Raw genomic sequence first — 12,890 nt, 5'->3', positions numbered from 1 at the left:
CAGATGGCAGCGCAGCCTCCGTCCCCAAGGGCTGGGTGCCTTGGCCGGGCCACTGCCCCTCCCTGACCCTGGTTTCCTCCCCTGGGGCAGAGGTGGGAATCGTTCCTAACCAGAGTCCACCATGGACAGGGTGCCCACCGCAGCGAGCCCACCGAGGAGCCTGTGTGGGACACACCTGCAGGGAGCCCGCGTCCCCTGAGGCCAACAGCTGGCTCAGATGGCCTCGTCTCTGCCTGTGCAGAGGAAAGCATGGCCCCTGGCCACCGGAAAGGATGGCGGAGCTTCGGCGCCCACGGGGCCGGCTGCGAGCACAGGCCCTGGGCTGCCCCCCGACCTGGACTAAGGACTAAGGCAGAGTCCCTCCCGGGCCACCTGGGCCCCACACACAGCCCTCCCGGGGGCTGCCTTGCGGCTGGAGGGAACTGGAACGTCCCCCTCCTGTCACCGCAGCCTGGGCTGCAGCAAGCCGGCCCGGATGAGCTTCCTGCGCCCCTGGATCCCGCCTCTCCCGCTCGTCACACCACGCTGACCCCCCTCACTGCTGCTGGCGCCACCAACCCCACACTCCACGGTGGCCCTGGGGACCGTGATCCTGGTGGGCACCCTGGGTGTGGACTGCGTGGGTCCTTGAGGGCCGGGGCTGTGTTGGGCTGTGTCCTTCCACCAGCGTAGGGCCCCGGGGCAGGAGTGGCCGCGTGGGGCTGAGAGGAGAGGCTGCGTGGGTGGGCAGGGGTGGACGGAAGCACAGGATAGGTGAATGGACAGGCGGCAAGACGGGCAGACAGGGGTGGAGGGGTGGTGGGTGGACAGAGGAATAGGTGGGCTGATGGGTGGTGGATGAAACGATGGTGGGAGAGTGGGTGAGTGGACAGGTGGGCGGGTGGGTAGATGGGTGGGGGTGAGTGGACAGGTGGGCGGGTGGGTGAGTGGACAGGTGGGTGGGTGGGTGAGTGGACAGGTGGGTGGGTGGGTAGATGGGTGGGTGGGTCAGAGGACAGATGGGTGGGTGGGTAGATGGGTGGGTGAGTGGACAGTGGGTGGGTGGGTAGATGGGTGGGTGAGTGGACAGGTGGGTGGGTGGGTAGATGGGTGGTGGGTGAGTGGACAGGTGGGTGGGTGGGTAGATGGATGGTGGGTGGGTGAGTGGACAGGTGGGTGGGTGGGTAGATGGGTGGTGGGTGGGTGAGTGGACAGGTGGGTGGGTGGGTAGATGGGTGGTGGGTGGGTGAGTGGACAGGTGGGTGGGTGGGTGGGTGAGTGGACAGGTGGGTGGGTGGGTAGATGGATGGTGGGTGGGTGAGTGGACAGGTGGGTGGGTGGGTAGATGGGTGGGGGCTGAGTGGACAGGTGGGTGGGTGGGTAGATGGGTGGGGGCTGAGTGGACAGTGGGTGGGTGGGTAGATGGGTGGGGGCTGAGTGGACAGTGGGTGGGTGGGTAGATGGGTGGGTGGGTGAGTGGACAGTGGGTGGGTGGGTAGATGGGTGGGGGATGAGTGAGTGGACAGTGGGTGGGTGGCTAGATGGGTGGGGGGTGGGTGAGTGGACAGTGAGTGGGTAGGTAGAGGGGTTGGGGTGGCCAGGCTGACCTATGGACAAAATTCCCCTTCACCCTTTGCTTCCCCTGGAGGTGGACAGGCACAGGCTGGCGGGCCAGTGCAGCAGACCTGTCCACCCAGAGGCTGACCCCTGAAGAACCTCTGGAAGGCTCACCATTTCTGCAGGAGAGCTCGGGGTGAGGTAGAACTCCTTTAGGTGCAGGAAGAAGCCTTCCAGTTGTCCAATCAGGAGGAGCAGGATGACTCCATCTGCAAACTATAAAGGGAAGAGCTGGAGGCCTGTGTGGGGCACGTGATGTCAAAGGGAAGCCTCTCTGCCTTTTATAGGCTGTGTGGCCCTAAGGAATTTGCCCAACGTCTCTGAGCCTCAAGATCTTCTTGAGAGATGGGGAAGACATTCCCAACTGCGCAGGGTTAAAGCTGGATAAAATCGTTCTGGGCTACCTGGTACGTAGTACATGCTCAATAAAAGGAGCAACTTTTAAATTGGCATGGAATAGCCTCACATCAGTTTTTAAATGACAGATTCATGAACTTCAGAATCACCAGGGAAAACAGTTGAGGGTAGAATTATTCCAGTAGGAAAGTCAGGAAGGGTGCACCGGCCCCGCTTGCTGACTGCCACACATGTATCCCTGTTCATTCCGTCTGTACGTTCAGAGATAAAGCTGTCCTTGCCGCCACCAGCTTGTCATATGCTGATACAACCCACAAATCTCTTCAAAGACACAGAACGCTAGATCAGATACTGGAGGAAAAACCTCTGCTCTGTCCGTAAGGGAATTTCCTCCCATCAAGTCGGTTCTGATGTCATTAGCTGGGCCTGAATCTTTCCTATGACTGCTCCTGGCTGTGCAGGGGGAATGCCAGGACTTGGCACCCACTGTATGCAGCAGTCTCTCGAGGCCACCTGTACAGGCCGTAACTCTCCAAACACCACTGTTTTACCAAGGGAGAAATAGGGATGGAGCAGGTAAAGTATAAGCCTAAGAGATTATCCTGCGCATACCCATAGAGATACGATAAAGCCTCACAGGACTCATTTATCCACAGTGCACCAGGAAACCTGCTAAGTACCGAAGCTCACCAGCTCACATGTGGCGTCTATGAGGTCGGTGTCCTGCACCTTTATAAGAAGAGGAGCCTCAGGATCAGAGCGGTCCAGTAACTAACTCAAGGTCACACAGCTAACGTGGAGGTGTCATCAGGTCCCAGCTGAGAGGTCCCGGGGGCTTGCAAGTTAATGCTGAGGGCACTGACTCGGGCGGGCACGTGGTGGGTGTCCTGGGCTGGGGCCCCTCCCCTCCCTGGCTAATGTCCACCAGAGTGTACCTGTGACACTAGTGCTCTGGCTACGGTCCTCACAGGGGTGGTGCACCGAAGACCAGACCTCTCTCCACCTGCCCCTGTCACCAGCAGAACCCAGGTGGCCCAAGCCCACACACCGGGGCCCGTTGCCACTGGGGTCCAGCAGGCTCCAAGGCCACCCTGAAGGCCCGGGGCTGGGGACCCACTTTTCTGCTCTCTGTCCCCTGTGCTCCAGTGAGCTCAGGGCCTGTGGAGCCCGCCGACCCCGGCCTTCCCTGCTCGGGGCTCCGGGTGCCCACCTGGGAATTGAGGCTCTGCACGGCCAGGCCCAGGTTCCGCAGCGAGTGGTTGACGAAGCTCACGATGGCCTGCGAGGAACAGCAAGGGCCACACCCGGGTTTGCCACCTTCCCGTTGGGGTGACAGAAAGCCCCCCAGCGCCTGGCACCCAGCGGGAACGGAGCCCAGGCCTGCGTCCCCCCTCCGCCCCGAGATTCCACGGGTGGTGGGCCGGCGGGGACAGGGCCGCGGCCTCGGTGGCTCCTACCTCCTCCACAGCGCGCACCTTCTCTGGAGGCAGCTTAAGGAGTTCATCAAGGACGTCCTCTGCAGACAGACCACAGACAGCTGGTTACCACGCGGCCATCTTCCAAGAAGCCTCGAATGTTTTCCCAGAAACCAGCCCAGATAGATCTTAGAGTTCTTAAATGCAAGACCGGGGTCTGGGCCTCGGCTCCCTGGCTGTTGTCCCCGGAGAGCGGCCCCACCCCTGTGTCTCAGTTTCCCTGTCTGTGCCCTGTGGCTGGCCGCTGAGGCCTACGAGGGGGGGTCGATGCAGAAGGGGTGGCAGAAGGTAAAGGGGGTGGCAGGTGTGCACCTGGCCTGGGGACAGGTGCAGGACACAGTGGGCTCCTTGACCACCGGACTGCAACCTGGACCCTGCTCCTGTGTCCCACCCCCCAGGTCCCCAAGCAGCCATGGGTGCTGGCACCAGGCACACGAGTCTCCTCCCTGGCAGAGCGAGGATGTCACCTCCTCCCGAGTGTCTGCGCCTGTGGGGAGACCAGCACCCTCGGCGGCCCAAGGCCTTCCTTGGGCACCAGAGGGCTCAGGCCCTGGCTCCAGTTCAGGTGTCCCCTGTCCTCGGACTCATGTCCTTTGTGCTTGGTGGGTCGTGAGTGGTGCATATGTGGGTGGGTGGGTGCCCATGGGGACGGGTGAGGGGTGGGTGGATGGATGGAAGGAGGATGAACGATGGGTGGGTGGGTGGGCAGGGACCCAGAGCAACCAACCAAGGGGTGGAGGAGTGAAGGGGGTCGAAGGACCCCTCAGTGACCTGCCCCATCACAAGGCACAGCCACATGCCGAGCCCTCGCTGCTGAGCGCTTGGAAGCTCACGGCTGCCCTTGGCCTTCACCACTAACTGGACCCTCGTGTGCGGGGAGGAGCTGATTCACATCAGATGGGAAAGGGCTGCTGCTGGGGACCTACTCACCCGAAGGCTGGTCCTCGCCTGTGCTGGGGGGGAAATCGTCGCAGGAAAAAAAGCAAAAAAAAAAAAAAAAAAAGTTAAAAAGAAAGTCCGAAGACCTGCCCTCTCCCTGTGGGGGGAGCTGGGACTGAAGGCCCAGGCCATTTTCCCCTGGCAGCCAGTGGGCAGGGCAGGGGACAGCCAAGGGCAAAACAGGCCAGTGCCCTGCCGCGGGCTTCCGCACCTGGAAACGCTGAGATTTTATTGTTTTGGGGTTCCATTCTGTCATGGGGACACACGGTCACAGAGCAAGGAGCAGAGGGCGAGGCCCCCACGTGTGGGGGTGGGGAGGGAGCACCCCCAGGCCCAGCCCCCAGAGCTAAGGAGGCCCAGCAGGACCCTCTTTTGTGTCTGGCTTCTCTCTCTCCCTTCTGTTGGTTTGGGCTTTTCTCTGATCCTGTTGCATTTCCAGCCCCGCCCTGGCCCCAAGAAGGGAGAGTGTCTGTGTCCAGGACAGGCCAAAGCCCTCTGGCCACATCAAGCCCCGCCACAAGGGTAGGACCAGCAGCCAGGACCCACTGCGGCCAGGAGGGACAGATGCCCAGCTGCTGTTCACAGATTCCAGCTCAGCCACAGCCTGCCAGCAGCGTCGGCAGAGCCCAGGAGCCAGGGCCCCTGGCCAGGCCTCCCGCGATCTCAGAGCTGGAGGGGAAGCTCATCTGCGGTGGGTTTCAGCTGCTAAGTCTCACACAAACTTCTTCACAGCCATCCGTCAGCCAAAACCAAGAGGCTGGAAACCCTGGCCATCTCCCGGCAGCTGCCGTGTCACCAGCAGGACACCAACCGCTGTGCACCGACGCGGCCTGGGTCCGAGCCAGCCTCCTGCAGAAGCTCTGAGGAGGATCCTCCACCGACCCTGAGAGAGGGCCTGCCTGCTCCCTGCTGCCCCCACGCCCGTGGCCGCTCCCTTTGCTCCCTGCTGGGGGCGGTCAGTGGAGTTGCCTGGTCTGGGTGCAGGGGACCTTGCTTCCCTGGGGTGGGGATGGGGAAGGGGACAGGGCTGGAAATCTAACCATAGAATCTAAGAAAAATCATCCCAAACCAATAAAGTGGAGTGACAGAGGCCAGACCCAGGACGACACACGGGGAGGTCATGATGTTCCCGCGGTCACTCCTCCCAGACCCCAAGAGAAGGCCTGGGGACAAGACGTGCCGGGCAGCCTCCTACTGGCCTATGGGCTGCAGGCCGGCCAGGTCCAGCCCTCTGGCCACACCTGGGCCCTCAGAGACACGAGGCTCTGCTCAGACCAGCAAGGGACTGCGATTCCCTGGGCAGAATCCATGTCCCAAACCTGGGGGCTGCCCACCAGGAGCAGGGCAGGGCGGCCAGGAGAGCTCAGGCCAGCTCTGGGAGCCACAGCAGGACTGAGGGCCCTGGTGCGAGTGAGAGGGAGCCCCCGCAGCGAGGGACCCTCCATGGGGTCGGTCCCCTCCACCCACCAACGCCCATGCTGGCAGCCAGGCCAGCCCCTCCCCCGTCACCTGCCTCTCGCCCACACCTGCCCCTCCCCCTCACTACCTCCTCCTCCCTCACCTGCTCCTCCTCCCTCACCTGCCCTTCCTCCCTCACCACCCCCTCCTCCCTCACCTGCCCCTCCCCCTCCCTCACCTGCCCCTCCTCCTCCCTCACCTGCCCCTCCTCCTCCCTCACCTGCCCCTCCTCCTCCCTCACCTGTCCCTCCTCCCTCACCTGTCCCTCCCCCCTCACCTGCCCCTCCCCCTCCCTCACCTGCCCCTCCCCCTCCCTCACCTGCCCCTCCTCCTCCCTCACCTGCCCCTCCTCCTCCCTCACCTGCCCCTCCCCCCTCACCTGCCCCTCCCCCCTCACCTGCCCCTCCTCCCTCACCTGCCCCTCCTCCTCCCTCACCTGCCCCTCCTCCTCCCTCACCTGCCCCTCCTCCTCCCTCACCTGCCCCTCCTCCTCCCTCACCTGCCCCTCCTCCGTCCTCACCTGCCCCTCCTCCTCCCTCACCTGCCCCTCCTCCTCCCTCACCTGCCCCTCCTCCTCCCTCACCTGCCCCTCCTCCCTCACCTGCCCCTCCTCCCCCCTCACCTGCCCCTCCTCCCCCCTCACCTGCCCCTCCTCCCCCCTCTCCTGCCCCTCCTCCCCCCTCACCTGCCCCTCCTCCCCCCTCACCTGCCCCTCCCCCCTCACCTTCCCCTCCCCCCTCACCTTCCCCTCCCCCCTCACCTGCCCCTCCTCCTCCCTCACCTGCCCCTCCTCCCCCCTCACCTGCCCCTCCCCCCTCACCTGCCCCTCCCCCCTCACCTGCCCCTCCCCCCTCACCTGCCCCTCCCCCCTCACCTGCCCCTCCTCCCTCACCTGTGTTGGGTGGTGAGCTGCTCCAGGGACTTCCCTGACTTCAGGCCACTCTTGGTGCTCTAGGGAAGAAAGAAGTGTGGAGAGACCCCAGGGAACTCTGGCCTCGGCCCACGCAGCCCTGGGGACCCAGCTGGCTCACGTGGCCCCCTCTCAGGGTGGCTCCTGAGCAGCCCTCCCGCGGGGCCCAGTGGAACTGTCCTTCCCCATGGGCCCTGAGCCCAGGAGGCTGGGCACTGGCACTGCCTCATTCCCTGAGATTCCCCGTCTCAGGGGCCATGGATGGTGAAGGGGCCCGTCCGTGGTCACTCCTGGTTGTGGGGTGCACAGAGCCTCGGGCTGCCCACCAGGGGGTTTTAATCAATGGACCTGGAAAAAGCAGGACTGAGCCTGGCTGGATTTGGCCCAACTGGGTCGTCCTGTTACAGGGCCACAAAGGCAGGCCCTGCTCACCCTGGGGCCCCGGGTGGGGGCAGGAATCATGGGGGTGCTCAGAGCCTGCTGGGGAGAGAAGCCACGGACACCTGGAAGGCACCCGGCCCAGCTGGAGTGGGTGACGAGAGGAGACCTTCCCCGAGGAGAGGGGGCGTGGGCTCGGCCAGGACTGGCCCATGAGAGGCGTCACCAGGGCAGCACCCTGCCTCCGGGATGTGCGGTGCCAATGTCCCATGTGCTGTCAGTGGCCATCAGCTGGATCTTCCAGACAGCTGCTGGCCTCAGCCTCTGGGCAGGAACCATCTGCTGAGATGGATCACACTGGCCAGCCCAGGGCCCTCCTCCTGCCCAGCCCGCCTCTGCAGCTGGCACCTTCCTGCTGTCCGGTGAGATGTGATATTTCTCACAACACCCTGGAACCCAGCCCAGCCCACCCCGCCGCAGGCAGCACCCAGCTCAGGGTGCCGTGAGCATCAAGGTGCTCCGTCCTGTGTCCGAATGCCTGGGCCAGGGCCAGTTACCTCGATGGTGACCACCTCCACCTGGACGTTGCTTGGGAGGGGCACGCTGGGTTGGAAGTGCTTGGCCAGGGCCACGAGCAGGTGCAAGGTGGCCACCAGGTCCTTGTTGAAGATGGCTGGGGGGAGAGGAGTGTGGGTCATGCTGAGGGCCACCAGAGCCTGCAGCCTCACGGACGCTTCCTCGCCACCAGGGCCCGTGGCAGAGCGAGGAGCCTGGGCCAGCTGCCGTGGGGAGTATGTGCCCAGGACACTGCCACCTCTGAGCTTCCAGTTCTTTTTAAGTTTTTGTTGGGGGCTTCACAGAGTGACTCTTTGGATTCTGCCAGTTGTCACAGCCCGAGGAGCACCAACCCCACCCACCGTGCACCCCGAGGGTCCAGGGTGACACAGCCACCCACTGGCCTGAGAGAGATGGGAGGTGCACATTCGAGACCTAGAATAGTCCCAAGCTCCCAGCACCCACTTCAGCAGTGACCGCGCCCTGAGGCCGGGGCCTTGGGCGGTGGCTCACTGGTGTCTTCCTTGAAAACAGCGACTGCCCACGGCCAGGCCTCCTGGGACAGTCACCCTCAGATTTCGGCCGACTGACAACATTGTAAATGTCGGTCACGGGGAGTGAGACTCCAGACCCGGTGGTGAGTGCAGGGCCGGCCACCCGACAGGCCTGGGTCCAGGGGTGAGTCATGTCGTCACCACCCAACCCCGGAGAGGCTGCCGGACTCCCCCTGGCCTCAGGAAGGAGAACCCGGGGCCCAGGGGACGCCGCAGGCTGTGCGGGTGGAGCTTAAATAAATCTATGATGGCGAGGCCAGGTGGCCGGGCCCCTGGACTCTGCTGCTGTGTCACTGTCCCCGAGTCTCGACCTTGGGCTTCTGGGGCAGTGACGCCCCTGGGGCTCAGGCCTGCCCCTCGTCCTCCGGGGACCCTTCGTGCCTGCTGCCCAGGCTGCTCCAGGCCTCTGCTCCCTCCCAGCCTGGGCAGGAGGCTGCGCGGCCTCTGGGTAGATGCCAAGTCTCCAGGCAGAGGGCCCCAGGCTGCCCTGCCCTCCCGCGCCCGGGCCTGGCTGGGCCCTGCTCACCCTCCACGCTCCACTTGGCCTGCGGCTCCTCCACCTGCAGAGCCCGGTTCACGGCCCCCAGGACCACCTCCAGCTTGCGCCTCTGACTCGCGGTGGTCAGGGCGATCTCCTCCACCTGCAGCCTGAGTCCCGCCAGCTTCTCTGTGGCAGGAGAGGGGGGTGAGGGCCGGGACGGTGGCAGGGCCATGGCTGAGCTGGGCACAGCACAGGCCTGGGCACACTGGACCTGACCAGAGCCTCCGCAGGCTGTGCTCCTCAGCCTCCTGGGAGAGCCCTGTCCACATGGGCCACCGTCTAAAGGGGCCACGTGGCATGAGCAGAGCACAGCCCTCCCAGCCCGCTGCCCACCTCATCCGGGAGCTGGCCCCCAGCCTCCCACAGCAGACGCTTCATTTCTGCAGGGCAGTGTGGCCCGATGGTTAAAGCCTACGCTCCAGGCTCGTCCCTGACCCTTCCCCACACGCTGCTTGTCTAACTGTGAGGCTTTGGACAAGTCACCAGGCCCCTGGGAGCCTAGGGAGATGGCCCTGACGTGGGCACCCCTCCGACAGCTGGGCACCTCTCCCAGGGCAGCCTGTCCTCTCTCCAGCCCTCAGGGCAGCCCGAGGGCAGGCACGGTGGGCTTCCTCATCAGCTCCCGGCCCCTGAAACCAGCTGGTGCTCAGTAAATGCTGGCCAGGCCGGTGGTGCTGAGGGAGCTCGGCCAGGAGGCCCCCGGTCCCCAGCTCTACCCCTGGTGGGCTGCCCTGGGGAGCCGGCCTCCTCCTCCCAGCTGGGGCCCTTCTAGGCAGGGCCCTGGTGGTCCTTCCCTGGAGGCCACCGTGGGGACGATGTGGGGGAGGGACGGTGTGGGGGCCCACTCACGGAACAGGTGGTGCAGGATGAGCCCGTCGAACATGTCCTCTTCCAGGCTGCGCACCACCACGTGCTCGTGGAGGAGGGCGGCGTTGATCCACTCCACCAGCACCTGAGGCCAGGGGACGCCCGGGTCACCCACTGGCCGCCACCTCAGCCTGGGTGGTTCCCCCCACCCGCCAATGGGCCACCCTTCAAGGTCTGGCCAAGTCACCTCCTCTGCAGCCCCCTGACCCCACACGCCAGGGTCACTCTGGGCTCCACAGACCCCCGGTCTCCTCCACCCGAGAGCACTGAGGGCGTCTTCACGAGTGACAGTGACCGTCACCTGTGGGCGGATGGGGACGTGCCTGTGGAGCGGGGGTGGGGGTCTCAGGTGCTTCTGGGAAGGGGGGATGTGCTGCTGGAACACAGGGCAGAGTGGGGTCAGCACTGACTGGAGCCCACTCCACAGCCAGGGAGGGCCTGCATCCTGACACAGGCCCGGGCTGTCCCCTCAGGCCCCAGACTCCTGCAAGACTGCAAGTGGGACTTCCGGCCTTCAGAACTCCCAGGGGTGGCGTTCCCCTGGCTCTAGGCCACCTGGTTGGGGGTGACATGTTACGGCTGGCACAGGGCGGGCACAGGGCTGCTGATGTCCTCCTCCAACCCCACCCCAAGCTTCACCATGGAGGTGACACTGGCCAGCTGCCCCCACAGCTCTGCCTGGGGCTGTCCCTGGAGGCCCAACCCTGCGGGGACAGGTCACAGCAGGCGGATGATACGAGGCACCGGGTGGGACACCGAGGCCTCTGCACTGAGCTGACTCTTGGGACACAGGCTTGAGTCCCCATGGCCATGACCATCCGTCCCTCTCTGCTCTGGCCCCTTCCTTCCACACCTGGGATGACCCCCAACTCAAATCCACAGCTCATGACCAGCTTCTGGGGACCCAAACCCAGAAGGCTATTGGCCAGGGGGGCTCTTCTCTAGGACCCAGGGCCAGCGGGGCTGTGCGCGGTGGCGGGTCGGAAGGGGTGGAGGAGAGAGGGGGAAGGTCCACGGAGCCGCAGAGCACAGAAGGTGGAGGCCCAGGAGGCCGCCCTGGAGAAGGCGACAGACAGGCTGCGCAGAGACTGGGGAAGGGGAGGCCCAGCCCACCAACGCCAGCCGGGCCAGCAGCAGGACCCATGGCCCAGCCAAGAACGAGAACGGGTGGCCCAGGACCACACCCACTGGCCACCAGCTCCCCTCTACCTTGGTAGGCCAAGTGGGACATAGGACCAAGGCTGAGGGCCTGAATCAGACTCTCGCTAGGTCACGGTGAGCTGGGTGGCCCACACGGTCTGCTACCTCTCCCTGGGACACAGGTGACAGAAGTCCCCATCAACAGTCATGAGGTGGATGGGGTGTGCCAGGCACAGGTTGGCGCTCGGCATTCAGCAGGTCTCCAGGGCCTACGGGTCAGAGGCCAAGGAAGGGAGAGGGCAGCCCACTGTCCCCCAGGTGGAGGCAAGTGCCAGGCAGGGGACGGACCCCAGAGCGTCGGTGCTGAGGGCTGCCCTACCTTTTGCAGTTCTTCAAACTTGGGGTCCTTCCGGGAACTGGGGGGCAGGTATTTCTTCTTTGCTCCTGGAAACAGAGGTGGGCATGATGCACGTGTGGGGCCCAGAGGAAGCTCGGCCACGGTCTCCCTGAAGGTCACCGCAGAGCTGGGGCCTGTACCTCACCTCGAACGCCCTCTGCTCAACCCCAGAGGCTGCGAGCTTTGTGTTTTGGGTCCTGCCTAAGTTCAGAGTTTATTGCTTGTTTATGTGAGATTCAAACGTAACCGGGTGTCCTGCGCCTCATCTGGCAGCCCTGCCCTTCACTCTGGTGAAACCTCAGCTCACCCACGGCCTCACCAGCTCCAAGGGCCACGGTGGACACTGCCCTGGCTGCCTTGCCACGTCGGGCACTGAGACCAGCCCACGCCCTCTGAGGCCCCATCAGCAGCTCCCCTGCATTTTAGACCCCAGGGCCCACAAGATGTGAGGCCTGCGGACCTCCAAGGTCAGCTGGCCCTGACATGTGGGGGACACGGAGTCAGCACACGGCTGCCGTGCCTGAGCTCACAGCGCAGCCTGTCCCCCAGGGACTGGCTAGAAACCCCAAAACCTCCCACACTTCCCAGCCCCGAGGAGCTCCTGGGTGAGCAAGGAGGGAATGGGTGGGTGGGTAAGTAGAAGGAAGGAAGGAAAGATGGATGGGTGGTGGGTGGGTGGGTGGATGGGTAGATGGATGGGTGGTGGGTGGATGGGTAGAGAGGTGATGGATGGTTAGATGGGTGATGTATGAATGTGTGGGTGGATGGATAGATAGATGGTGGGTGGATGGATGGGTGGGTGGATGGGTAGATGGGTAGGTGCATGGATGAGTGGGTGGGTGGATGGGTGATGTGTGGGTAGATGGGTGATGAATGGGTGATTGGGTAGATGGATGGATGGGTGGATGGGTAGGTGGATGGATGGGTGGGTGAATGGTTGAGTGGGTGGGTGGATGGGTGATGTGTGGGTAGATGGGTGATGAATGGGTGATTGGGTAGATGGATGGATGGGTGGATGGGTAGGTGGATGGATGGGTGGGTGAATGGTTGAGTGGGTGGGTGGATGGGTGATGGGTGGATGTGGGACCGCCCTCTTGGAGCGGGTTCCCAGGACTCCTAATCATCTCGAGTCCTAGCTCTGTGTTGTGGAACTGTAGGTGTCTCTAAGTCAACTGTAAAACAGAAAGTAAATATTTATTTCAAGTTACTAAGCCCTACCACCCCAACTCAGCCGTCTTCCTTGTGATGGTTTCCAGGCTCCCGGGCTCATGAACCAGGAGGGACAGCTGACAGACAGGAAGTTGGCCAGCTGACGGGGAACAGAGCCATCCTTCCTTGGGCCTGGCCTCCCCCACCCCCGGACCCTCTTGGCATGGGTGTTCCCTCCCCGTGGCGCCCACGTAGCCAGGCTGTGTTCACAGGGTCAGCGCTCTGCTGTCTTCTCCTGGTGTCCCCCGCTCTCCTGGCCTGGCCTTGCCCAGTGCTTCTGCTGTGGGGACTGGCTCTGTCCTGGGCTCACCGAGGGCCCTTCCAGGCCAGGCCTGCCGCCTGGCGCGTGGCGGTGTGGGACTTTCCGTTTGGGCACACGGGCGTGCGCAGCGCTGTGTGCCTGGCAGTGTGCTGTTTGGGGCAACTTCTAGGAGGGAGACTCCAGGGGCCATGCTCACCCCTGAGGATGGGATTGCTGGGGTCCTGTGCCCACCCACCTTGGGAAGAGACCCAC

At 64.0% G+C, this 12,890-nt stretch overlaps 1 protein-coding gene across 3 annotated transcripts in view; it reads right to left on the bottom strand.

Annotated features, from left to right (window-relative positions):
* The window catches only part of PARVG (parvin gamma), a 124,635-nt gene that overhangs the window by 109,086 nt on the left and 2,659 nt on the right, over positions 1-12,890 (bottom strand). For 2 of the 3 annotated variants that reach the window (XR_014024249.1, XM_081311825.1), the window contains exons 3-11: positions 11,150-11,214; positions 9,613-9,715; positions 8,749-8,889; positions 7,671-7,786; positions 6,718-6,776; positions 4,359-4,381; positions 3,411-3,469; positions 3,164-3,232; positions 1,711-1,812 (exon numbers count right to left, since the gene is read on the bottom strand). Coding sequence is in view for 2 of the 3 variants with exons in the window: in XM_081311825.1 (XP_081167951.1) it covers positions 1,711-1,812; positions 3,164-3,232; positions 3,411-3,469; positions 4,359-4,381; positions 6,718-6,776; positions 7,671-7,786; positions 8,749-8,889; positions 9,613-9,715; positions 11,150-11,214 (737 nt within the window). In the remaining variant the exon portion in view is untranslated. The remainder of the gene's footprint in view (positions 1-1,710; positions 1,813-3,163; positions 3,233-3,410; positions 3,470-4,358; positions 4,382-6,717; positions 6,777-7,670; positions 7,787-8,748; positions 8,890-9,612; positions 9,716-11,149; positions 11,215-12,890) is intronic. The other variant, XM_081311826.1, reaches the window with a different exon arrangement.

Source organism: Spermophilus citellus (assembly GCF_964194105.1).
Source record: "Spermophilus citellus genome assembly, chromosome: 10".
In the NCBI taxonomy this organism is placed as follows: Eukaryota; Metazoa; Chordata; class Mammalia; order Rodentia; family Sciuridae; genus Spermophilus; species Spermophilus citellus.
Note: the sequence above shows the minus strand (reverse complement) of the source record. Positions and strands in the feature narration are given on the sequence as shown.